Raw genomic sequence first — 25,969 nt, 5'->3', positions numbered from 1 at the left:
ATAGTGAAGTTTGTTGTGTGTTTTATGATGACAGAAAATAGAGTTCCAGTAAAGTTTATGCAAACTGAATTATACTGTACCTCCTTCCTCTTGGTGCTGGCATATAATTCAGACATACAAGTACAACTAAGACAAACAATCTCTAAACAAATCTCAATATAAAATATGCATAAATGCATAGATAACAGCAGCAGTACATCTGTACATCACTCTACATTCAATGGTATCCTAGTATATTCCCTAGCATGCATTTACAGGTCCACAATCTCTTATTTAGGAACTTTTGGACAGTTGTGTTTTCAATTACAGAATCCTTGGATTTTTACATGAAGAATGTACATTTTATTATCATATAGCTTTATTCAACAGAGTTGGAGGCAAGTACCTGGACAACTACAAATACGAATAGCCACACTAGTCAATCATGTTTGGTTTTGTTGCCAAGATCTTTTTGGATTTGGGGAATCTAGATAAGGTATTGTTATTACATTTCATGAATCTTTAGACATTTTAAATTAGCAAATATAATTAAATCTTCATTTCATATAATCTCACTGCCAGGAAGTCTAAGTACACAAATCAAAACACAGCTTAATTTCAAGTTACCAAGCATAAAGAACACCCACAATTAAAATCTATCAGCTTATAAGCCACACAAATTGTTCACATAACTTTATCCTAACATCCTTATGCTGAACTTGGTACGGTACATGTGTCTCTAATCTCCACCTACATCATCCCAATGGCAGCCACTAGACACATACAGGGCCTTTGAGCATTAGCAATGTGTTCTAGCTGGGCTCTGGTGGCTTGTGCCTGTAATCCTAGCTACTCAGGAGGCTGAGACCTGAGGATCACAGTTCGAAGCCAGCTTGGGCAGGAAAGTCTGTACGACTCTTATCTCCAAAAAAAAAAAGCAGGAAGTGGAGCTGCACCCCAAGTAATAGAGCATTAGCCCTGAGCAAAAAAAGTTCACGGACAGCGCCCAAGGTCTCTGAATTTAAGCCCCAGAACTAGCACGAAAAATAAATAATTTTTTTAAAAAAAGGATTGTGTCTTCTCTGAATTAAAATGTCTCACTGATCATTTACAGGTTAAAATGGTAACAGATACCCTGAGTTAAATAAATATATTAAAATTCATCTATTTTTACTTTTTAAAACATGCTGAAAAAACCTTTTCATTATGCATGTATTTGGAATTAAATTTTTCTTGAACAGTGCTGCTCTACTTGCATGCTAGTGAGCGTTGCTGAATTCATTAGAGTTAAATACATCCTCAAGGACATCCACTAATTACCTAAGACTGGTCTGCATATGTGGCCTTTGGTGTGCTTTTTTTCCCAGGTACTGAGGCAGGGGGAAAGGGCTGCACATGCTGGCTAAGCAGGCCCTCTACCACGTGAGACATTCCTTTTTTGTCTTAGCTATTTTTTGGATAGGGTCTCACACCTGTAGACCAGAGCTGGCCTTAGACCCTGAACCTTCCACCCATACTTATGTAACTAGGATTACAAGTGACCACCACCATGCCTAGGTTTGTGTGTTGAGGTGGGGGTCTCATTAACTTTTTGCTCAGGCTGGCCTGGAATTGTGATTTTCCTGGGAACAGCTAGGGTTACAGGTGTGCACTGTCATGCTCAGCCTTCCTTATGCTTACTTCCATGACAGCATTCTTTCATTCTATTACCAGTTTGTCAACCACCAGGCTCAAAGTTCCTTGAGAAAACTGATCTGCTTTTTTTAAACCTCTGTATAAATAAAGATTCTCTCCCTGAGAGAACCAGGGCTCCTCTTCCCAACCTGGCCTACAAATACTCTAGACTCTCAACACAAATGGTTTCATTCTCCCTACATCCACATTAAAAGATTTAAACAAACACCTACACAGTGCCAGGAGGCCAGGATGACCCAAACTTCCCTCCTGCGAATACTTGACAGTAGACTAGTGATCACTCTTTCAGAGACTATTTAGTAAAAAGGTTTTCACAACTATGAATCCTACCCCCGCCCTCTGTATGTGTATATGCACATAGATAGATAGATAGATAGATAGATAGATAGATAGATAGATAGATAGATAGATAGATAGATAGATAGATGGATGGATAGATAGATGGATAGATAGATGGATAGATAGATGGATAGATAGATAGACTAAGTGAAGGCCTTATCTTTGAAGTATAATCACTTCTGTAGGAGGATGGAATCCTAACTTCCTAAAATCCATGATAGCTAGCCTAATCAGCATTTACACCCTGCTGACCCCCTCACTCTCCTTTTAAAATTCCCAGTCGCTTCTACAAATTGAAGCTGAATTCGGTTCACATGGACCCCCTTCCCTTCAGCACTACTAAATTACTGGTTAAAATTTTTCAGTAAGCTTTAGCTCCCAGCTTTATCTCTGACAATACCTGAGGTACTATGAGTTCAGACATGGAGCCAGCCCAGCTGATACTCAGTTATGATGAGCAACGTCCTCACAAATCCATAGGGAGTTGAAAACATCCTCAGTGGGAAATGTACTTAATACACTTGACCTACCTTACTTACCATACCTCAAGGTTAAGATTAAGCAATATAGTATGCTGTTATGTATTGACTGCTTACCCTCATGATTGCAATGCTGCCTAGGTTCATGGCTTCTACTTGGCATTGTGAGAATCACACACTACATATTATTAGTTCAAAATTCAAAACAGAATTCCCCTATTGCTCCAAGTCATTGTAAAATCAAATAAGTCAAAGCCATTATAAGTTAAGAGAGATCTGCACTCAATAAATGTTTCTCAATGGATGAAAATATGCCAAAGAAACTAATAAGCTAATGGGACATGAGGGAATCAGAAGTTAGATCCTACCTTTTAAAAATAATAATGATATAATTTTGAAGTTCCAATTTTAAAAAATGAAAGAATATGAAAATCTAGGCCAGTTTCCTCACCTGAGGTCAGACTTCTAGCTGTATTTTGTGATTTCTGCATTTCAGTAGATTTAAAATTGAGGTCTTCCTGCATCATCTTTAGCTCCTGGTTGGTAATCGAGGATAACTGTTTCATATGATTTATATTCTATATTTGAAGAGAAATCAAAATAAAAAAAGAAGAAAACAACTGATTTATGAGGCAGGTGCTGGTGGTGGCCTATACCTGTAATCCTAGGAAGTGTCACTGTGGCTCAAGAGGTAGAGTGCTCGCCTTGAGCTGAAGAGCTGAGGGACAGCACCCAGGCCCAGAGTTCAAGCCTCATGACCGAAAAAAAAAAAAAAAAATCCACCACCTGTAATCCTAGATACTCAAGAGGCTGAGATCTAAGATCTAAGGCAGGAAAATCCATAAGACTATCTCCAATTAAAAATTCCCAGAAGTAGAGTTGTGGCTCAAGTAATAGAACACTAGCCTTGGGCAGAAAGCTAAAGGAGAGTACTTAGGCCCAGTTCTGGTACATATACAAAAAAAGATCATGTATTTCTCTCCATTAATTAGTACTACACACAGTAGATGATCAGAATATTTTGTGGTAGATATTTGAAGATAATCATAGGCACATCTAGAAAAAAAAAGAATCTTTTTATTTAAGATACAAATTCAATGTATAAGTATATTAACATTTTCTAACAGAATGTCTAGGTTGTGCAATTTCCTGAGTAAACCTTCTACAAATTAGATATATTAGCAGTGGAAGATAATCTTAATTATTCCAATAAGATCCTCACTGCTGAATGTTTATACTACACATGACATCCTCCCTCTATGTCCTAATTAGCCAATATTAAAATCAAGAATTCAAAGACAGAGGCTGGGGAGGTGGCTCAGTGGTAGAGTGCTTGCCTTGCATGCATGAGGCCCTGGGTTCGATTCCCCAGCACCACATAAGAAAAAAGAAAAAAGCCGGAAGTGGTGCTGTGGCTCAAGTGGTAGAGCGCTAGCCTTGAGCTGAAGAGCTGAGGGACAGCGCCCAAGCCCAGAGTTCAGGCCCCATGACCGGACCCAAAAAAAAAAAAAAAGAATTCAAAGACATAAAGTGGCAAATAAGGCAATTTAGAGAAAAAGAGTTCAATTTACCATAGCTAAGATACGGAACCAACCCAGATGCCCCTCAGTAGATGAATGGATCAAGAAAATGTGGTATATATACACAATGGAATTCTATGCCTCCATCAGAAAGAATGACATTGCCCCATTTGTTAGGAAATGGAAAGACTTGGAAAAAATTCTATTAAGTGAAGTAAGCCAGGCCCAAAGAAACATAGATCCCATGGTTTCCCTTATTTGCAATATCTAGTATATGTATGAGTCAAGCAGAAAAGGTCAGATAATGTGATGTTAGGAAAATGAACCCTTAGATATGTATTTTAATGTTTTTTTCTTTCATGCATTTGTTTCTAACGCATTTATAAGATTATTTCTTTGTTGCTTTGTATGTCCCTCCCCCACAGTATAATCCCTGTTTTCACTATATTTGATGTCAGTATAACTTGAGGAGATGGGGAAAAACAAGTCGTTTAAGGATACAGGTGGACCTGTTGCAACAATGAGAAGTACAAGTTGTCATGTCGAAAATGAGCTTTACAACGTTGGTGCGGGGGGAGGGGGGGAGGATTAAGTGGGGGAGTAGGGGGGGAAGCTGGGAAGGGATGTGAAGGGTAAACAAAGGAGGAGGCTGCAATGCTTGATAAGAAATGTATGCATTATCCTGCCATGTAATTGTAACCCCTCTGTACAGTATGTTCACAAAAAAAAATAAATAAAATAAAAAAAGAGAAAAAGAGTTCAAGTGAATTGTTCATGTTTGTGGTATACAATCAGCCACAGTAAAATCAGTGAGGCCAACAGGCCTGGTGACCAGTACTCACCCATGAGGCCAGCAAGTCAGTGCTGGGTACTCACCTTGCTGCAGTGCTCCAAAAGTGCCACAATGTGGGCTTCTATCTGAGCCTTCCTCTCTACTTCCTGATTCTTCGTTTCCTCAAAACTCTCTATAAAAGCTGCCAATTGAAAAACAGTCCACTGTTGATATCAACTCTGACTCTCAGGTCTTAGGAATATTTTTAAATTTTGAAAATAAGAAAGCCAGGCATCGGTGGCTCACGCCTGTATTCCTAGCTACTCAGGAAGCTAAGATCTGAGGATCTTGGTTCAAAGCCAGCAGGGCAGGAAAAGTCTGTAAGACTCTTAAATCCAATAAACTACTCAAAAAAAAAGCCAGAAGTGGCGCTGTGGCTCAAGTGGTAGAGTGCTCACCTTGGGCAAAAGACGTTCAGGAAAGTGCCTTGGCCCAGAGTTCCAGCCCCAGGACTGACCCCCCCCCCAAAAAAAAGAAAACAAATACAAATTTACTCATTAACAATATACTTTCAGGACCATGACATGAGTGAATTAGAGAGTTATTCTATCTGCCCAAAGGAAACAACTAATAAAACAGACCAGAAAAGATATGTTCTTATACAAAAATTTCTTTGATACATCTATAATGGTTAACACATCAATGGCCACTAGTTTTTTTCTGAAATTAATATTCCTAAATACCTATTTTCATCAGAAATTATAAAACTCAAATGCTGGCTTAATCTCAGAATAAATTTAATAGTTTATTATGATTATAAATAATTTTTTTTAATTATTCTTTTGTCTAACACAGAACTGGTACATAGTTTTACTCTTATTTACATTCTTCAATTATTACTTCCAAAAAATAAAAACATAATAAACATTTTACTTGTTGTATGAGATAAACATGTTTGTTTTTGTCAGTCGTGGAGCTTGAACTCTGGGCCTGGGCACTGTCCCTCAGCTCTTCAGCTCAAGGCTAGCACTCTACCACTTGAGCCACAGCGCCACTTCTGGCTTTTTTTCTTTTTGCTTATGTGGTGCTGAGGAATTGAACCCAAGGCCTCATTCATGCAAGGCAAGCGCTCTACCACTGAGCCACCTTCCCAGCCCATGTGTGCTAATTTTTAAAAACATAAATGAATAACATATTTAGGTAAGGATCTATTTATAATGAAAAAAAAATAAATGAAAAAAAAATCTAACAAAGGAGACTGAGAATGAGAAGGTGGCTCAGTGGTAGAGTGCTTGCCTCGCATGCATGAAGCCCTGGGTTCGATTCTTCAGCACCACATAAGCAGAAAAAGCCAGAAGTGGTGCTGTGGCTCAAGTGGTAGAGTGCTAGTCTTGAGCTGAAGAGCTGAGGGACAGCGCCCAGGCCCAGAGTTCAGGCCCCACAACCTATAAAAAAAAAAATCTAGCAAAGGCCACTAAAGTTACAGATGATGATGGTCTCAAGTAGCAAGAACAAGATGTTAAGGCCAATGAACAGTAAGGCAATAAGGTAAGTACTATCAAAAGCTAAAAAACAATTTTAAGACACTAAAGGTGAATACCATGGAGTAATTAATAAAAATTCAACAGTTAGTCAATTAGTAGACTGGGCAAGGTATGGGTGTACATGTTTATAATTCCAACACTTGGGCAGCAGAAGTTGAAGGATCCCAAGTTGAAGGCCAATCAGGCCACTAACTAAAGCTACATAGACAGAGTGTTTAAAAGATAAAAAAGAAAGGGTTGGCTCAGCCGTAGAGTGCTTGCCTTGCATGCATGAGGCCCTGGGTTCGATTCCTCAGCACCACATAAGCAGAAAAAGCCAGAAGTGGCACTGTGGCTCAAGTGATAGAGCACTAGCCTTGAGCTGAAGAGCTGAGGGACAGCACCCAAACTCAGAGTTCAGGCCCCATGACAGGTCCCCCCCCAAAAAAAAGAAAAAGAAAAAGGAAGAAAGGTCTGAGGATCCCTTCTATGTAAACTATGAATGTAAGTACAAGTTTTAAAAACTATCTGCAATAAACAAACACAAGCATACAGACATCTTTAACATTCTCTAAGCAATCCTAAATTATGACATTTAATTATTTTTCAAAATATTTTGAAAGTCCATACTTTTGTGTTTAAGCCATTGTATCATCACAAAACAAAATCCTTGATTTGGTATAAATGAATAGCAATGTGAAAATGTATTTTTATAAGATTATTATCACTTACCATCCATATTTTCCTCTCTTTTTTTAAGCTCCTTGTATTTCTGATTCATTTCACCTACAAGAAATACAAAACATAACATCAAGTTTTAAATTCCAATTCTAATAATATTCTAACTTAGTAATATCCCTTGGGCTCTCCTTATGCCATTAGTTGCTGAGTATTTTTTATTTTCAATTAGATGAGATTCTTTTACATTACCTTACAGAATCCTGTAGAGCAGCAATACATTTGTACTTTACTATTTGGAAAACTAGTCTCACTGCAAAGGGCTTATTGGCTTCCCATTTCCAACCTGGAGCCATTCAAACTACACATAGACCCTACCAGTGACAGGAAACCTAAATTTCCAAGAATGTAAGTCCATTCCAATTCTGAATAGTTCACAAGAAGCAAACTAGCAGGGTTACATCCCTCTAAGCTTGTGGTCTAGGGATTGAACAAATTATTAAAATAAAAGCATATGAAAACTAAAACCTGCTATGGAAAGGTATAATGACAAGGTATAATGATCAAGTTCAGGGACTGGGAAATTCTTCTTATGAAAGAAATGCTTACTCTACATTATAAAGTGTAACACAAAAAAACAAAACACTGTAAAACCCATAAATAGTTTGAACTTAAATTAGAAAAATTACTGAAAGATTTTAACCAAGAGAATAAAGTGATTAATTTATATTTTTAAAAATATTTAAGTCAGTAGGCTGTTAACTGTGTCTTAATATCCTATAGCAGAGTATTAACCTCTGAACCAGTCATGCCTTAGTTCCTAAAAAAACAGCATTTTTTTTTTTTTGGCTGAGAAACTCCACTTTCTAGTGCTAAAGAAATTGGGGGTTATGAGGAGAGTCTACATTCTAGCCTTTATAAGAACTGAATTAGCATTTTGTTTTTCTTCCTCCAACCTATGGAAATTCCTTGTGCATTGTTTTTAGTCATACTTCTATTTTTCAAAACAATGCAATGAGGCTTTTCCCTACTATTCCTTAATTATCAAATCCTTAACTATCAAATCCAAAGAACAGTTTTCCTTGATTTTCAAACTCTTTTATCTAATTAGTTACTATATATATATATATATATATATATATATATATAATATATATATATATACATATATATATATTCATTTACAATCTCAGGATATCCTCAAATTTGGTGTATCCCTAATTTAGTTCAAAGATAATATCCCTCTCTTTATTCCCTATCATGCTTCAACAATGTCTTTACTAACCACTTATCTAAGTAAAAAAAAAAGCCTGGGTGATTCCTCCCTCCTGCTCTCCTCAAATCCACCTTCTTAGTTGCCAACATAAGTGGCAGAAATGTTTCTCTTTTTTTATGTTGGCCATCTGAATAAGAGAGGACTGAGCTCCCACATATCTCAGCAGATTGCCAAGCTTAAAAAAAAATTCCTCTGATACCACTGTTAAGGTAATTGGCTAGACCACCTGTAAACTGTCTATATTGGGATTTCTCAGAAAGGGTCTGTATCTTAGCTGTCTATCAGATGTGAGAAGTCCTAAAGTAGAGTAAAATTAAAGTAGAGTCAAAAACCAGTGGCTCACTCCTATAATCCTAGCTACTGAGGAGGCTAAAGATCCAGAACAGCAATGATTTAAAGACATCGCAAGCAGAACAGTCTATTAAACTCCTGTCTAAAAGAATCAGCAGAAAGGTTGGCTGGCGATGTGGTGCAAGTGGTGAACAGCTAAGCCTAACAAACATGAAGCCCTGAGTGATAACACAGAGACTGAAGTGGTCAGCTTCAGGTTCAAACTCTGGTACCAAACAAAACAAACAGAAAACAGTCTGGGCACCAATGGCAGCTCATGACTGTAATCCTAGCTACTAAGGAGGCAGGCCCTGAGTTCAAGCTGCAACACAGGGAGAGAGAGGAGTGAGGAGAGAGAGAGACAGAGAGCGAGAGAAGCTATAATTGGTAGAGGGTTAGTGGTAAAAAACATATACACTCAGGCCCTGATTTCAAGCTCCAGACCAGATGTGGCTCAAAGTGGTAGAATACTACTAGCCTTGAGCTAAAAAGCTCAGTGACAGTGCTCAGGGCCTGAGTTCAAGACCTATGACTGACAGGAAAAAAAGGTCGGGGGAAGCACTTGGGTGATTACAGAAAAGACACCACTATGTTTTGATTCTCTCTGCCATAGACAGCCAGTGGAGAAGGAAGATAAGATCTTTTTGGCCCTCACAAGGGATTGATCATCATTTGAACACCTGGTATTAAGTGCTAGGCTCTTCACTCAGTGTTTATAGTCTAGAGATATCTAAATTTCAGACTTCATAAGGTAGTTCTGACTGGAAAAATACCATTTTTTACAACAGGTGTTTACCTCAATCTTCTTACCTAATCAAACATACGGCATCCAATAGTAACTTCCTAGGCTCAAGGCCCCCAGCTCAGAAAATCTACTGTCAGTTCTGGAGTTGAAAGGGCAACTTTCTGTTGCAGGGAGATGGAGAATAACAACAAAAAAGCAGAGGAGTTTTGCACACTTGGATTCTATTCTGAGGCCAGCTAAGTCTCTCTTCTACTCCTTCTATATGGTAGGACTTCATTTTCCTATTAGATTCTTATCGTTCTACTTAGAATGAGCTTTAGCCCTTCTTTATCCTTTTTAAAGTATTATCCTAAGAAACAGGATTCCAAGAAGACTATCAATTCCCATAGTTTATATAACCATTTGTATCAATGCAACCTAGGATTTCAGCTGTTTCCAGAGTGACTGCGTATTAACTTGTACAGAGCTTTTAAACCTCTCTAGCGTTTTCACAGTGAACCAGAGATAATTGTTCCTGGCTCCTAATACAATTTTAGTGTAGAAACTTATGAAAATCCTCTGTTCTTATATTTAGTTGCTCCTTTCCAACTACATTTTCCATCATCAGAGCAATGAGCAATAGATTGGTATTCCAAGTACTTTTAAATTGCTGTTAAATGAACACATACAAAAATTTAGACTAACTTTTGGCTTTAGGCATCACTCAACTCGTCACATAGGCTCTGAAAAGTATTTTAAATTTTGGCAAAAAAATACTTGTTCACAGCTATAAGATCAGATAATTCCCCACTAAACAAAAATTTTTAAGTGGAAATGTGTGGGTTTTTTCTGCTGTATCATATGTATATGGAGAATCTACAGAATAGCAATGGAGAGATGCCATTTGGAATCATAGAAAATATGACATAAAACTGAAAATAAGTACATTATTTGTACTTTGCCCAACATATGCTTGGGAAAATATCCAGAAAAATTATAAAAGTTTCAGTTTTAGATAGCATTAATTGTAACTTTTAAAACTGATTGTTACTGTTTTCACTCTCCTCTCTTCCCACCCCAACGCACTCCATCACTTAAGCCTCATAGTAAGCCTAAAAAAAATAGGCACTATTATTTGTTCTTTAAAAGATGAGAAGACTTAGGATAAATATAAGGCTAAATAGACATCTAAGATCAAAGGGTAAAGTAGTAAAGCCTAGATCTGAGTCAAGGAATTCTGCTCTCAGAACAATGTTGTGCTCTTAAACTAAACAATTTTGCCTTAAAATTTTTAATTTTACCTGACATAACAAACAAAAAGTTTCCCAACACAGACCTTCAAAATCTAATAAAGAAATGTACTTATAGGCAGAAAAGAGAAGTATATACTACATTTTTACTCTTGAAAGGTACGTATGAAGTAAATTATAATGAATTCTTTCAGAACTTAGGATAGTGATTCAATGTTCCTATAACACTTTAAATATACTTCTATTGTGATATATATTTGTTACTATAATATTTATTGTCTGTGATACATTAATAATCAGATGATATTTACTGTATTGTCTAATACACTTTGGGAAAAATATTGTACTCTACAAATGAATAACTTTTAGCAAGTACTTAGGGCCACAAATCTTCTAAGAGAAGTGACTGTGAGTGTATTTTGCTAAGTGTACATACATGTCAGACCTATATGAGTATACAGATTTCCAGAAAATTAGCCCCACCCCGTGGCTCACTGGAAAACTACACATTCAAGATTCGGAACTGTCAAGAGATGTCAACTGAGAGAGATCAATTGTCAAGAGATGTCAAACTAAGACATTTAGATTGCCTGCATTGATGAGTGAACACTTCCATTCAATGCTATGGATTCTATAAAATGGTTCAACCTTTCTGGAGAAGAAATTTACAAGATCAATAAAGGTTACAAATTCAAATACTACTCTATACAGAATTTTACATGTAAAAATTTGTTCTGCAGAAGCAGTTAACAAATTAGTAAGCATACAAGTGTATTTACTGCAGCTTTATTCTTGATAATGAAAAATGAGAAACAGCCCAAATGTCAATATGTGTATGGCAAACTCTAATTATATAGCCACCACCATAATGGCAGCCAATGGCTATCACAAATGATTAATAAGTACCAGGTACTTTACAACCTTGAGGTTGACCACTATGCTGTATCACCTTTTAGAATGAAATATAGCTTCATATGAAAGAATATACATTGTGGATAAATACAAAGACTCAAGACTGCTAAAAATGCAGTATAAACTATTTTTAAAGAGCACATTTTGTTTTAAAAGAAGGAACAGCAGGGGCTGGGAAGGTGGCTCAGTGATAGAGTGCTTGCCTCGCATGCATGAGGCCCTAGGTTCAATTCCTCAGCACCACATAAACAGAAAAAGCCAGAAGTAGTGATGTGGCTCAAGTGGTAGCACGCTAGCCTTGAGCTGAAGAGCTGAGGGACAGTGCCCAGAGTTCAGGCTCCATGACCAACGAAAAAAAAGAAAGAAAGAAATTTCCTTAGCTGTATTGTTTATACCATGAGGAGGTCAGGGATTCTTACATTGTCAACTAACCCATAAGATTCTTATAAATTTAGAGAGTACTAACTCGTTTTCAGTTAAACTGTGATTACTGAACCTTATGAATCTGACATTTCCCTGCTTTACCTAGGAGCTTGTAAGGAAACCTTTTCCCACATCCATGGTTACTCTGCAGTTCTTAAGCCCCCAAAACAGAATTTCCACTTGTATAGACCCCAAGTTCCCTTCAGGGGTTCTGTTCCCTGTGTCAGTTCTTCAAATCTACAGTTAGAGGACAATCAGGATAGTCAGCATTCATTTGTGACTTGATCCTGTCTTCTTCCAACTCTACCAATTAATTTTAATTAATTGTTAACCACACTGGGGAACTATAGCTTATGACTCTTATTTTATTTTTTATGCATTCAGTTTCTTACTATTAAATTGTTTTAATTTTAGTTTGTTTTTTGGTGCTAGTCCTGGAGCTTGAATTCAGGGTCTGGGAACTGTCCCCGAGCTTTTTTTGTTTGTTTTTTTTATTGTGAAAATACTGTACAGAGGAGTTACAATTACATGGGCAAGATAAGGAGTACCTTTCTTATCAAGCACTGTAGCCTCCTCCTTTGTTTCCCCTTCCCATCCTTTCCCATCCTCCCCCATCCCCCCACCCCACCTCCCCACCCCACCCCACCCCGCAGGAAAGTTGTAAAGTTCATTTTCCACATAACGACTTGTACATCTCATTGTTGCAATGGGTCCACTTGTATCCCTATTTAAACGATTGCTCTGTGACTTGAGCCATACCCCTTTTCTCCTGACCTTTGGTAGTTAATTAAGAATTTCAGAGACTTTCCTGCCTGGGCTGGCTTTGAACTGTATCCTCAATTCTCAGCCTCCTGAGTAGCTAAGATTACAGGTGAGAGCCACCAGTGCCTGGCTGGTTTTTTGTTTTTTTTGTTTGTTCTTTTGGTCGGTTGTGGGGCTTGAACTCTGGGCTTAGGCACCCTGTGCTCTTCAGCTGAAGGCGAGCGCTCTACCGCGTGAGCCACAGCGCCACTTCTGGTTTTCTTTTTTTTTTTTTAATTAATTAATTTTATTTTTTTTGGGTCCGGTCGCGGGGCCTGAACTCTGGGCCTGGGCACTGTCCCTCAGCTCTTCAGCTCAAGGCTAGCGCTCTACCACTTGAGACACAGCACCACTTCCGGCTTTTTTTCTTTTTGCTTATGTGGTGCTGAGGAATCGAACCCAGGGCCTCAGGCATGCAAGGCAAACGCTCTACCACTGAGCCACCTTCCCAGCCCCCACTTCTGGTTTTCTAGTGGTTTTTATTGGAGATAAGAGTCTCACAGAGTTTCCTGCCCGGGCTGGCTTTGAACCGTGATTCTCAGTTCTCAGCCTCCTGAATAGCTAGGATTACAGGCGTAAGCCACAAGCACCTGGCTTGTTTTTAAATTAGTTTATATTAGTTATACAGAAGAGGATTTCATTGTTACATCTGCAGACATATTTACAATATATTTTAATCTCACCTTCCTTCCTTAATTATAATAATTTAGCTACTAAAGAAAAAAGAAAAGAAAAAAATAATAATTTAGCTACTTCAGTAGCTAAAGTTAGTATTAGCATAAAGAAGTAAGTAATAAATCTCCAGTGTTTAAATGGATATTGAGATTCCAGTTAATATCTGTATTGTTATATATCTGTTAGTGCCCATTATAAAAATGTAAATATAAATCAAAATTGTTACCTTGGTGCTCCTCTAAATCCAGATCGAGTTGCCTAATTTCTTCATTAAGATGATTTATTTTCTCTTTTATATCTGTTAACCTGTTAAAATGTTACATAATGAATTTGTGAAGAAGTCAGTAAGTAAAAACACTCAATTAGGATTTGACAACTTTTTTAAGTTTCAAAAATCGTATCTAAAAAGAAAATGCCCTATTTTGAAAACCACATTATACATTTAAGAGAAAAAGATTTCCTAGTCCTCTTTTTTGGAGCAAGTATTCTCAGAGAACATTTTGTTGCCTAGTCAGGCAAACGCTTCTTCAACCTTTCAAGCTTGACTTGTATACTAAGGAAATTTAAAAACAGAGAGAGAGAGAGAGAGAGAGAGAGAGAGAGAGAGAGAGAGAGAGAGAGAAAGAGAGAAACACAGAGAGAGAGAGAATAAATTATAGCAGGGGTCCAATCGTGGGTCCTGAACTCTGGGCCTGGGCACTGCCCCTCAGCTCTTCAGCTCAAGGCTAGTGCTCTACCACTTGAGCCACAGCGCCACTTCCAGCTTTTTTCTTTTTGCTTATGTGGTGCTGAGGAATTGAACCCAAGGCCTCATTCATGCAAGGCAAGTGCTCTACCACTGAGCCACCTTCCCAGCCCCCAAAGAACTAATCTTATAAATGTGTTAGAAACAATCGCATGAAAGAAAAAAAAAACATTTGACTACATATCGTAGGGTTCATTTCCCTAACATCACATTATCTGACCTTTTCTGCTTGCTTCAGACATATACTAGATATTGCAAATAAGGGAAACCATGGGATCTGTGTTTCTTTGGGCCTGGCTTACTTCACTTATATAATTCTTTCCAAGCCTTTCCATTTCCTAACAAATGGGGCAATGTCATTCTTTCTGATGGAGTCATAGAATTCCATTGTGTATATATACCACATTTTCTTGATCCATTCATCTACTGAGGGGCATCTGGGTTGGTTCCATATCTTAGCTATAGTAAATAATGCTGCAATAAACATAGTCGTGCTGGTAGCTTTAGTGTGGTCTTGTTTGTAAACGTTTGGGTAAATGCCCAAAAGTGGGATTGCTGGGTCATAGGGGAGCTCTATGTGGAGTCTTTTGAGGAACCTCCATACTACTTTCTAAATTCTAAGAAATTAGAAGATGAAAAAAAAAAATCTACCATTAGAAGAATCTTATACAAATTAAAATTTTCCCCTGCGTTTGTCTTGTACAATCAGTTGATCTAGATGGAACTTCAACTTAGGAAGAAAAAACCCCCACAAAGTTACCACATGAGCTAGCAAGTCCATCCATACACAAAATAAGTAAAACTATACATTGGATGGGCACTGGTGGCTCACATCTAATTCTAGCTACGTAGGAGGCTGAGATCTGAGGATTACAGTTCAAAGACAGCCTGGGTAGGAAAGTCTGTGAGACTCTTAACTCCAGTTAACTACTAAAAGACAGAAGCAGAGCTGTAGCTCAAGTTGTAGAATGTTAGTCTTGCACATAAAAGCTCAGAAACAGGGCTCAAGGCCTGAGTTCAAGCCCCAGGACCGGCACACACACACACACACACACACACACACACACACACACACACACACACACACACACACACACACACACACACACACACACAAAAACAACACAGGGATATTCACATCAATATGATCATAGTAGCCAAGAAAATAGAAGTAATCCAAATGTTCATGAACTGAAGAATGGATAAAATAAGGCATATGTATACAGTGGATACTACTTAGAAATGAAAAGAAATTAAATACTGATATAATGCTACAACACAGATGAATCTTGAAAATATTATACTAAATGAAACCATCCAGCTACATAGGACTATACACTGTATGATTCCACTAAGAAATGTCCAGCATAGGGCAAATCTACAGAGACATGAAGTACATTACTTGTTGTCCAAGAGCTAAGAGAACAGACAGGAAAGGTTAAAATGTGGGATTATACTGGGGTGAAAAAAAACTGTTTTAAAATAGGGGTTATGGTTGTACAACTAAACGAAAGAGCTGTGAATTGCATACTTTTAATATGTGAATTCTATGATATAAATGATATACTAATAAAGCAACAAAATACTAATAAAAGGTTATGTTAGGTATAGTAGCTCTAGCCTGTAATTCTTCCTGAATGGTGAAGATCATGGGATTACAGCTAAAAGCCAGCTTGGGCAAAAAAGTTTGAAAGACTCCATATCACTCAATGGCTGGGCTTGGTGATATGCATTGATGCCTGCTTGTTATCCCAGATACAGGCAAAGTAAAATGGCATGCATTTGTTATCCTAGGCATCACAGAGAAGCACAAGAAGGAAGACTGATGAACCCCAAGATAAGGACTCAAATGGTTTTTCTTTCTTGCTATTGTTTCTAACATATTTATAAGATAATTTCTTTGTTGCTTTGTATGTCCTTCCCCCATGGTATAACCCCTGTTTTCACTGTATTTGTGGAGGGGAAGGGAAAAAACAAATTGTTTTAATAGGGATATAGGTGGACCCATTGCAACAATGAGATGTACAAGGCATTATGTGGAAAAACGACCTTTACAGCTTTGCGGGGGGGTGGGGGAAGGCGGATATGGGGAGCAGGGATGGTAAGGGGAAACAAAGGAGGGGGCAACAATGCTTGATAAGAAATGTGCTCATTACCTTGCTCATGTAATTGTAATCCCTCTGCACGGTATTTTCACCATCAAAAACTTATTAATTTTTAAAAATCAATAAAAAAAGAAAATTACATGCATATGTATAGTTTATTTGTATATTTTCTATGCATTTTGTATGATAATTAAATAGTTTCTTTTAAAATTGAAAAAAAAAAAGAAGGAAGACTATAGTACTGGGGCAAGATCCTACTTCAAAAATAATCAGTACTACTGTGAATAAAGCAACTTGTTTATCAAGAAAACAATCAACACTAAGAAGATGCTGGAGACATGGCTCAAGTGGTAGTGCACCTGCCTTGCAAGCAGGAGGCCCTGAATTCCATCTCCACTAACACCAAAAAAAAGTAATTATATTACATAATGGCTCTTATATGCTCAAATGTTTAAAGCAATAAATTGGAAAGCTGCATCATTATTATCAATTTGAACTACAGAAAAGAATCCTATAAAAAGATGAACTCTCGGGGCTGGGAAGATGGCTCAGTGGTAGAGCGCTTGCCTTACATGCCTGAGGCCCTGGGTTCGATTCCTCAGCACCACATAAGCAAAAAAAAAAAAAGCTGGAAGTGGCGCTGTGGCTCAAGTGGTAGAGCGCTAGCCTTGAGCTGAAGAGCTGAGGGACAGCGCCCAGGCCCAGAGTTCAGGCCCCACGAAGGGACCCCAAAAAAAAAAAAAAAAAAAAAGAAAAGATGAACTCTTTTACCTTATTAGTGTCAGATGAGGACAAATAAACAGAAAATATTCAAGTATAATGGTACTTACTGTCTCTCCATGCTGGCTATTTCCTGGTTATCTTCTTTAACCTATAAAAACATAGAAAGAAAAGTCTTTAAACAGTAACTCACGCTGAGCACAGGTGGCTCAGACCTGTAATCCTATCTATTCAGGAGGCTGAGATCTAAAGACTCCAGTTGGAAGCCAGCCCAGGCAAACAAATCCTAGGGACTCTCATCTCCAATAAACCAGCAGAAATCTAAAAGTAGAGGTATGGCTCAAGTAGTAGAGCACCAGGTGTGAGCAACAGTGTGAAGCCTGGAGTTCAAGTCCTACTACAGGCACATAACAAAAAGGATAATTCACTATTATCTAAAGGAGAATTTCCTTGTAGAGTTATGTTAAAATGTCAAATCTAAACATCTCCTTCTTAAAATCAACCTTTAACATTATAGGGAAAATCATTAAGAAACTACTCAGATTACTTTATTCTTTCTCAAAGGAAGAATAATAGATACACTCACATCTATCCTCAAGGGGCTATCATTCAGACAAGGATCTTAGTTGATAGAAGGATCTAAGGTATCTGAGACCCACCCATTGTAAGGCTACCAGATTTAGCAAGCCCAGTTAAAACTGAATTTCAGATAAGTAATGATTAACTTTTAGGGCTTCTATATACCATATATCATTTCTTGACCTCATATATATAATTTCTCTTCAAGAAATTTTAGAAGATCTAAACTTTAACATCACTCAGGAATAATTCTAACGCTTCAATAGCTCCTAAATGGATGCATAAGGCTCTAAGAAATCCAGTGGGACTGGAAACCACTTGGAACCAGTTCATGGTCTTGCCCTAAGATCACAAAAGAGTTCCTGATTGCAGCTATATTCAAATATATATTCTTCTCCTAAGGGTCTATAAATAGATAACATACTAATTATAAGCTAAACTTCAGATAGTAACGCTTTGGAAATACATGACGTGATTTTGTGGCACATATTTTTGTAGTACATTGTAATTCCATTCCCTTCATGGAGGTACTAATACTAATAACTGCACAAAGTAATTTGATCCCAACCAAATAACAGAATCTATTTTCTATAAGATTATTCTTTTTTGGGGGGGGGTCATGGGGCTTGGACTCTGAGCCTGGGTGCTGTCCCTGAGCTCTTCAGCTCAAGGCTAGCACTCTAACGCTTGAGCCACAGGGCCACTTCTGGTTTTCTGGTGGTTTACTGGACATAAGAGTTTCACAGACTTTCCTGCTGGGGCAGGGGCTGACTTTGAACTGTGATCATCAGATCTCAGCCTCTTGAGTATCTAGGATTACAGGCGTGAGCCACTGGTACCCAGCTAAGAATCTCAAGTTTTTCAACTAAAGATCCAAAACATGAAAGAATAGCTCAACTAACCATAATACAAAATGAAGATTTAATGTAAAGAACACTTTATATGGGAAAATGACTTTTCTGTCGTTTTTTTGTTAAGTACTTCATATTTAGGTATTGCTAATTATTTGCTGCTTTTTAATCAACTTACTGGCTTTCTTGTCAATTCATACCACTTCAATAAAACAACTCAACATGCTCAACAAAGCCTGGCATATGAAAATTGGTATTTTTTCTTCTACCTGCTTAAGTAATCTCTCCCTCTCTTCCATTGGAGATCCCATGCTTTTGTCTTCTGCAACCATTTGATCTCGATGAGATTCTAACTCATAAAGCTTTTCATGCATCAATACAGCCTCCTGTTTTACCTGGGAGTGTGCTATTTCCTGAGAACAAAAAATTAAAAAAAGGAAAAGCTCATTATTGCCATTTTAGTCAGGAAGTTAAGGTGAGGTCATTAGGCCCTAATCCAACATGACTAGTATTATAAGAAGAAAAGAGATTAATTGGGTAGAGCAAGAGACCTTGAATGATAACACAAAGACTGACATGATGCAACTGCAAGTCAAGGAAGACCAAGACTGAAGACCACTACCAGACATTAGGAAGGAGTTTTGATGTCTCAGGGGAGCAAAGCTCTGTGGACACCTTGATTATACTTTTAGCCCCCAGAACTATAGGAGACTAGTTTTGTTGCTTTAAGCTACCCGGTTGTGACACTCTGTTATGGCATCATCAGTAAGCCAACATTAAGTAGAGCATTTCTGAATTTACCACTACTCTCCGGTTCAAAAAGAAAATATCTAGGTAAGGTGGTTCAGTGGTAGAGTGGTAGATTGATAGAGTGCTTGCCTTACATGCATGAGGCCCTGGGTTTGATTCCTTAGCACCACATAAGCAGAAAAAGCCGGAAGTGGCTCCAGTGGTAGAGCACTAGCCTTGAGCTGAAGAGCTGAGGGACAGTGCCCAGGCCCAGAGTTCAGGCCCACGACCAACAACAACGACAACAACAAAAGGAAGAAAGGAAGAAAGAAAGAAAGAAAATATCTAAAATGATGTAAATAGACATTGTGATAAAACTACTATTTGATGACAAAAAAAACTAGGAATAATGGTAGTACTAATGGTGATAATTTAACATTTAAACCCATTATTCAATGAGCACTTGTTCTGTACCAGGCACTATAGTCTTGTTACTATTATTTGGGTTTGGATTTTTAACAGTCTAGTCTCAAACTCATGAACTTCCCGTGTCATTCTGCCAAATACTAGGATTATTTTTTATATGTTATACACTCAAAACATTAGTCTACAAGAGAGAATATTATTACCTCCATTTTACAGAAGAAGGAATTGGGGATATGAGATGTAAAAAAATTTTCAAATTAACAAAAATAGAAGAGTTAACAGTGGAGCACAGGTGGCTCATGCCTGTAATCCTAGCTACACAGGAGGCTGAGATGTGAGGATCAAGGCTCAAAGCTAGCTTAGATAGAAAAGTCTGAGACTCATCTCCAATTAACCACCAAAAACGTGGGCAGTGGATCTGTGACTCAAGTGGTAGAGTACTAGCACTGAGCAAGAAAGCTCAGGGGCAGAACTTAAGCACTGGTTCAAGCCCCAGGATAGGCACACATACACACAAGGAAATAATGGTATTTGAAATCAAGACTACAACATAAATTAGGACAAAATCTTTTTTTAATTCCTTTCTCTTCCTCTTTCTTCCTCTTTCTCCTTTATTTTTTCTGGGGATGGAAAAATAGACAAGGGAAATAATTGAAAGTCCACAAGTGATAGGTTATAGAAATAGCTTATGTAACGAGCAGAAGGTCAAGTAAGAAAAAGTAAAGGCATGAGAATGCAGTATGCATATGTTTTGAGGTTCCCTTTTTCATACTATCTTCTTCTCTTTGCCTAAAATTATATGCCCTTACTTGTATCTTGATAAAACTGTTCTTAAATATACAAGACTAAGTTTTTTGCAAGCCAATGTTCTTGCACCTCTCTGAAATAAGCATGACGATACTTTGCAGAGTAGTGAACACAAACTAGATATTCAATAAACACTAGCTGATTGGCAGTTTTCTTGAGTAATAAACCCGAAATAAATGAAATTAAGCGAAAGTTAAATAGAAATAGTGACTTATTTTGTTGCTTTGAGAATATTGTAAATTGTGTTTAAAACTCATGTTGTTTTCTTACCATCATTTTATTGTTATTATCAAGGTATTGTACAGACAGTTACCACTTCATGAGTACAGGTAATGAGTACATTTCTTTTTTGGACAATGTCACCCCTTCTTTCACTTTCCCAGTTTAAAATTATTGTTATTTTAAGTATATATACACTGATACCAAAAAAAAGTGCTATCAGTACAAAACTAAATATAAGTTAAAACTCACACTTTTTCCTATGTAACTAAGCGAGTAAAAAAAGACTTGCCTCTCTCCCATTCTGTCTGAGTGAAAAATTCTACAAGACAGCTGTATTAATATTAAATGTGGTTCTTCCATGAACCTTTAAAGGGTCAAGAAAAAGAAATGTGTGTATGTGTATATGCAGGTAGACAATGAGATATAGATAATCACATTAATATTTTAATTAGGTAATTTCTTTATTAGCAAATTATCAAAAAATGAACTACAAATTACACATTCTCCCATAAGTCAGAAGATAAACTACAACCTAACTACACCTGAATCTACAGGAAATCAGGAAAATTAAGCAGCATAGTACACCAAACTGAACATTGATGTACAGTGAGTATAGTGAAGTGCCAATGACATGAAAATACAGCAGCTAATGGACTGTGTAAAGAAATGAAAATCAACTCAGGAGGTAGGGATAAAGAGGACTTCAGGTCAAAGTTAAGGTGGGCAAAAAAGTTAGTGAGGGCTGGGATGTAGCTCAGTGGCAAAGCACCTGCCTAGCAAGTGCAACGTCCTGGGTTCAATCCTCAGTACCAAAAAAGAAAAGGCACAAAAAAATACAGTTAAAAAAAAAACCTAAACAAACAAAAAATGTTTGTGAGACCATCACATTCAATAAGGTGGTTGGATGATGTACCCCTGTCATCTCATGAAGAAGGCCTAAACAAGAAGATCATGATCCATGCCAGCCAGGGTAAAAAAAAGGTAACACTCCATTTGAAAAATAATTACCCAACAGTAAAAAAGGTACTGTAGTATGGCTCCATTTATACAGCACATGGCTACCAAGTACAAGAATGTAAGTTACTGCGTTCCAGATCAAGACAAACAAACAAAACAAAATCAGAATAAAGCAAAAATTCAGAAAACAAAAATAAAACCAAGCATCTCAAAAAACAAGCAAATAAAAAATACCAAAAAGTAAATTTTATATATTAAAGCAGGAAAAAGGTGAATAATCCTTGCATCAGGATTATATCTAGGAGTAGAAACTGGAGCAATGTTTTTGGAGACAATCTGGCAATCTCATAATCTGTTTTTAGTTTCTTGTGCGTGTATGTAAATTGTCATTAGATTTTTGTATAACCTTAAAGGTTATTTTGGCAGAGCCCTAGATGGCAGAAAGATTTATCCTATTCAATAACTGCATCTAATTGATTAATAAGCTAGGATCTCAGTGGTCCAGAATGGGAAGGAAATTATTTCACTCTTGTTAGTAAACTGCTAAGTAAATATGTGCAAATATATTTGGATGAATTCCATTAATAGCTGAATTAACTTTCATAGCTAAGTGCGATGAGAAGTCTTATTTGATTTATACTTACGGTTTCCAGGCTTTCTTTTTTCATGCTCAGTGAATCTAGTTGCTGCTGAAGTATATCTAATTCCTAAGGAAAAAAAATATAAATATCCATTATGGTAAGAATTTTCAACATTTCAAATATGGATTTGACAGATGTGACAATGTAAGTTTTGCAAGTATCTTTAATTAGTATCTTACATATTAACTAGAATTTATTAAGATTTCATTGTTTGTTTCTTTCATTATTCCTAAAATCATTGCCATCTATCTTCAAAAAACATTTCATAAGCATGTTAAAGGTAACTAGAACCTTTCATAGTGAATCATTGCAGTGTTTTGAGAACATTATATATCAAAAACTTTCAAATTGAGTATCATTATTTAAAATCATGATTTAAAATCTTTACAAAATGTTTGTGTCTTTTGTATAATTTATTTTAGGGCCAGGATCTATATACACACATACCCCTCTATCTCTTCTCTCTCTCATAGACACACACACACACACACACACACACACACACACACACACACACACACACACACTCAACCCACAACATTCACCAATTGGGTAAGATCTCTGGTTACTCACAGCCCCACTCAAAATTAAAAATACTCTGGGGGTATTTTGGCAGCAACTGTGTTTAATATTTCATTGTGTTATATAAACCTTTTCTAAAATAACAAGTGATACTAAAATGTCAGTGAAAGAATGTCTGAGGAGTAAAACAATATTCTTATTAGGCCTAATTCTTTGCCAGCTTTCTGGTTAAAGGTAATCTGGCATAAAAGGAACCATCATGGCTGAACTAGGGGAAGGATTATCAGTAACCCATCATCAGGCACTTAAATTGATTATTTAAGCAACATGATCAGGAGATAAAAATTCAAAACTGGGAGATGGCAGATAAGATGCCTGCTGCTTATTAAGCAGGAAGAAAAACAAAAACAAGTTAAAAATCCATATGGTGCTAATTCATGACATTTCTTTAATGATTCCATTAAAAGCCTATAAAATTACAAGCATTTTAATCTATTTCTATGACATGCAAAAATGAAATACGCACACAAGTAAATAGTTATAACAAAGCTATGGACTAGAGGCATGGCTCAAGTGGTAAAGCACCTTCAAGCAAGTACAGTGTGCTGAGTTCAAACCCTAGTACTACAAATATAAGTACTTTCCTCAAATTTTAAATACTCTTGAATTAGTTGAGGATCTTGTTACAATACAGATACTAGGCAGAAGGTGTAGTGAAGACCTCAGGAGATGCTGATGCTGCTGTGATGTGTAGTGATTGCTACATGGCTAGTATATAGCAGTAAGCAGTATTACCTGCAACAATTTCTCATTTGTGCTTTTCATTTCTATGTACTTTGCTTGTTTTTCAGAAGACATATTTTTGATAATGCCATCTGCGGCCTGTTTTTCTCGTTCAATTTCTTCCTCTACACTTCTAATTTGTTTTTCTTTTCTGAAATCAAAAGCATGACATTTTCATGTTATTATATTGAGGAAAAAGCAAATAATTTCCATTAGGTCGGTCTTCATTTAATAGAATAAATAGAATACTTAAAAGATATTTAACTGTAGTGTGTGAATGAAAGGTCTTTCTAGTTGGACTCAAAGAAACCAAGAAAAACTACTTACACTATCAAAATTTGGCTCCATTAACATAGACTTATTTGATATCTTTCTCTTTTCTATCCTCAAATCCTATCTCTTTTTTTTAAATAAATTTTATCGTAAGGGTGATATACAAAGAGGTTATACTTAACAAAAGTCAGGTAATGAGTACATTTCCTTTTTGAACAGTGTCACCCCCTCCCTCATTCTCTCCCAGTTTTTCCCTTCCTGATTTCCCTCCCCTCAAGTTGTATAGTTTATTTCCAACATAGTGTCTAGTGGGTTTCACTGCTGAATTGGCACACCCTTTGTCTCACTGCCCAAATCCAATTTCTTTACTGTCCATTTTACTTTACTAAGAAAACACAGATTATCATAGAAAGTTATTAAGGCCTTATACATATAGAGATACATTTGGGGTACCATACCTGAAACATAAATGATAATATACATAAGGTGCAGAATAGTGGTTTTCAAGCTCCTTTTTATTTTTTATTTTTTGTCAGTCATGGGGGCTGAACTCTGGGCCTGGGCGCTGTCCCTCAGCTCTTGAGCTCAAGGCTAGCACCTTACCACTTGAGCCACAGCGCCACTTCTGTTTTTTTTCTGCTTATGTTGTGCTGAGGAATCGAACCCAGAGCCTCATGCATGCGAGGCAAGCACTGTACCACCGAGCCACCTTCCCAGCCCTTAAGTTCTTTTTTGTTTTTTCATTGTGAAAATACTATACAGAGGGGTTATAATTACATGGGCAAGGTAATGAGTACATTTCTTATCAAGCATTGTTGCCTCCTCCTTTGTTTTCCCTTCCCACCCTTCCCATCCCTTCCCATCTCCCCCCGGCCAAAGTTGTAAAGTTCGTTTTTCGACATTACGTCTTGTACATCTCCCTTAAGTTCTTTTAATGACAGAATTCAAGTAGAGCGCTTGCCTTGCATGCATGAGGCCCTGGGTTTGATTCCCCAGCACCACATAAGCAAAAAGAAGAAAAGCCAGAAGTGGCGCTGTGGCTCAAGTGGTAGAGTGCTAGCCTTGAGCCGAAGAGCTGAGGGACAGTGCCCAGGCCCAGAGTTCAGGCCCCACGACCAGAAACCCCCCCCCCCCCCCAAAAAAAAGAAATCTGCCATGTAAATTATAAAAGCATTTTTGACTAAACTGGGGTAGGCAGATCTATAGCACAACTTTAGTTTTTTTAAAGAAATGATAGCTTTTGATTAATAATGTTATACTTAAATTCTTCTATTGATTTAATTAAAATAACAACTTATTGCTATATTTTGACATTAAAATAATACATTAATTTCCCAAAAAGTATCACTGTTAAGCAGTAATAGTAAAATTTATTAAAAGAAATAACTATATTACATAATAAGAAATATCAGTGATGTGCCCCTTATTTTCTATGCAAAGCCAACAATAGAGAATTTCTTAAAAAAATAGAGATAAGTTGCCACCTTTTCATGCAAATAATTGTTTTACCTTTAGAAAACTTGATTTAACATACATTTTCAATCTCAAGATCATAAATTTCTTCTTGGGTTTCAAAATCTGAATAACCTATCACACCTTCCTATCTCTCACTCATAGATATCAACTTTTACAGCTAAACTCAGTGGCTCTACATATACTCACACCATCTATATACTTTTACCCCTAACCAACATAATCTAGATTCAGAAATTCTCCTACAAACTTTATCTCATAATAACCAAATAAAAGATGGACCTGATAAAACAGACAACCAGAATTTCAATTTAGTTTTTCTTCACTATTGGTACAGGCAGTGATGTCTTCCTTTATCCTTTGAATAGGACAGTATAACAAACATGTTTATGCTGCTACAATTTACATGGATATTTGAGCTCACAGAATTTTTGTTTGTTTGGCAATGTAGTTGGAACTGAGGGCCTTTTATTTGCTAGATAATAGTAGTTCACCATTTGAGCCATACTCCTAGCCTGCTTTAATTATTTCTTTTTTTTTTTTTTGGGGGGGGGGGGTCTGGTCATGGGGCCTGAACTCTGGACCTGGGCTGTCCAGAGGAACGCTGTCCCTCAGCTCTTCAGCTCAATGCTAGTGCTCTACCACTTGAGCCACAGCGCCACTTCCAGCTTTTTTTTCTGCTTATGTGGTGCTGAGGAATCGAACCCAGGGCCTCATGCATGCAAGGCAAGCTACCACTGAGCCACCTTCCCAGCCCCCT

The 25,969-nt window shown here is 37.2% G+C and overlaps 1 protein-coding gene across 3 annotated transcripts in view; it reads right to left on the bottom strand.

Moving 5' to 3' along the window:
- Ift74 (intraflagellar transport 74) overlaps window positions 1-25,969 on the bottom strand; it is a 64,655-nt gene that overhangs the window by 10,220 nt on the left and 28,466 nt on the right. For all 3 annotated transcript variants that reach the window (XM_042697503.1, XM_042697502.1, XM_042697501.1), the window contains 8 exons: window positions 23,476-23,614; window positions 22,162-22,224; window positions 18,646-18,789; window positions 17,057-17,097; window positions 13,603-13,682; window positions 7,040-7,093; window positions 4,889-4,986; window positions 2,944-3,070 (listed from right to left, as the gene is read on the bottom strand). In XM_042697503.1, coding sequence (XP_042553437.1) covers window positions 2,944-3,070; window positions 4,889-4,986; window positions 7,040-7,093; window positions 13,603-13,682; window positions 17,057-17,097; window positions 18,646-18,789; window positions 22,162-22,224; window positions 23,476-23,614 — 746 coding nt within the window. The remainder of the gene's footprint in view (window positions 1-2,943; window positions 3,071-4,888; window positions 4,987-7,039; window positions 7,094-13,602; window positions 13,683-17,056; window positions 17,098-18,645; window positions 18,790-22,161; window positions 22,225-23,475; window positions 23,615-25,969) is intronic.

The sequence above is a fragment of the Dipodomys spectabilis genome, unplaced genomic scaffold (assembly GCF_019054845.1).
Source record: "Dipodomys spectabilis isolate Male_0828 unplaced genomic scaffold, ASM1905484v1 ptg000006l, whole genome shotgun sequence".
Taxonomy (NCBI): Eukaryota; Metazoa; Chordata; class Mammalia; order Rodentia; family Heteromyidae; genus Dipodomys; species Dipodomys spectabilis.
Note: the sequence above shows the minus strand (reverse complement) of the source record. Positions and strands in the feature narration are given on the sequence as shown.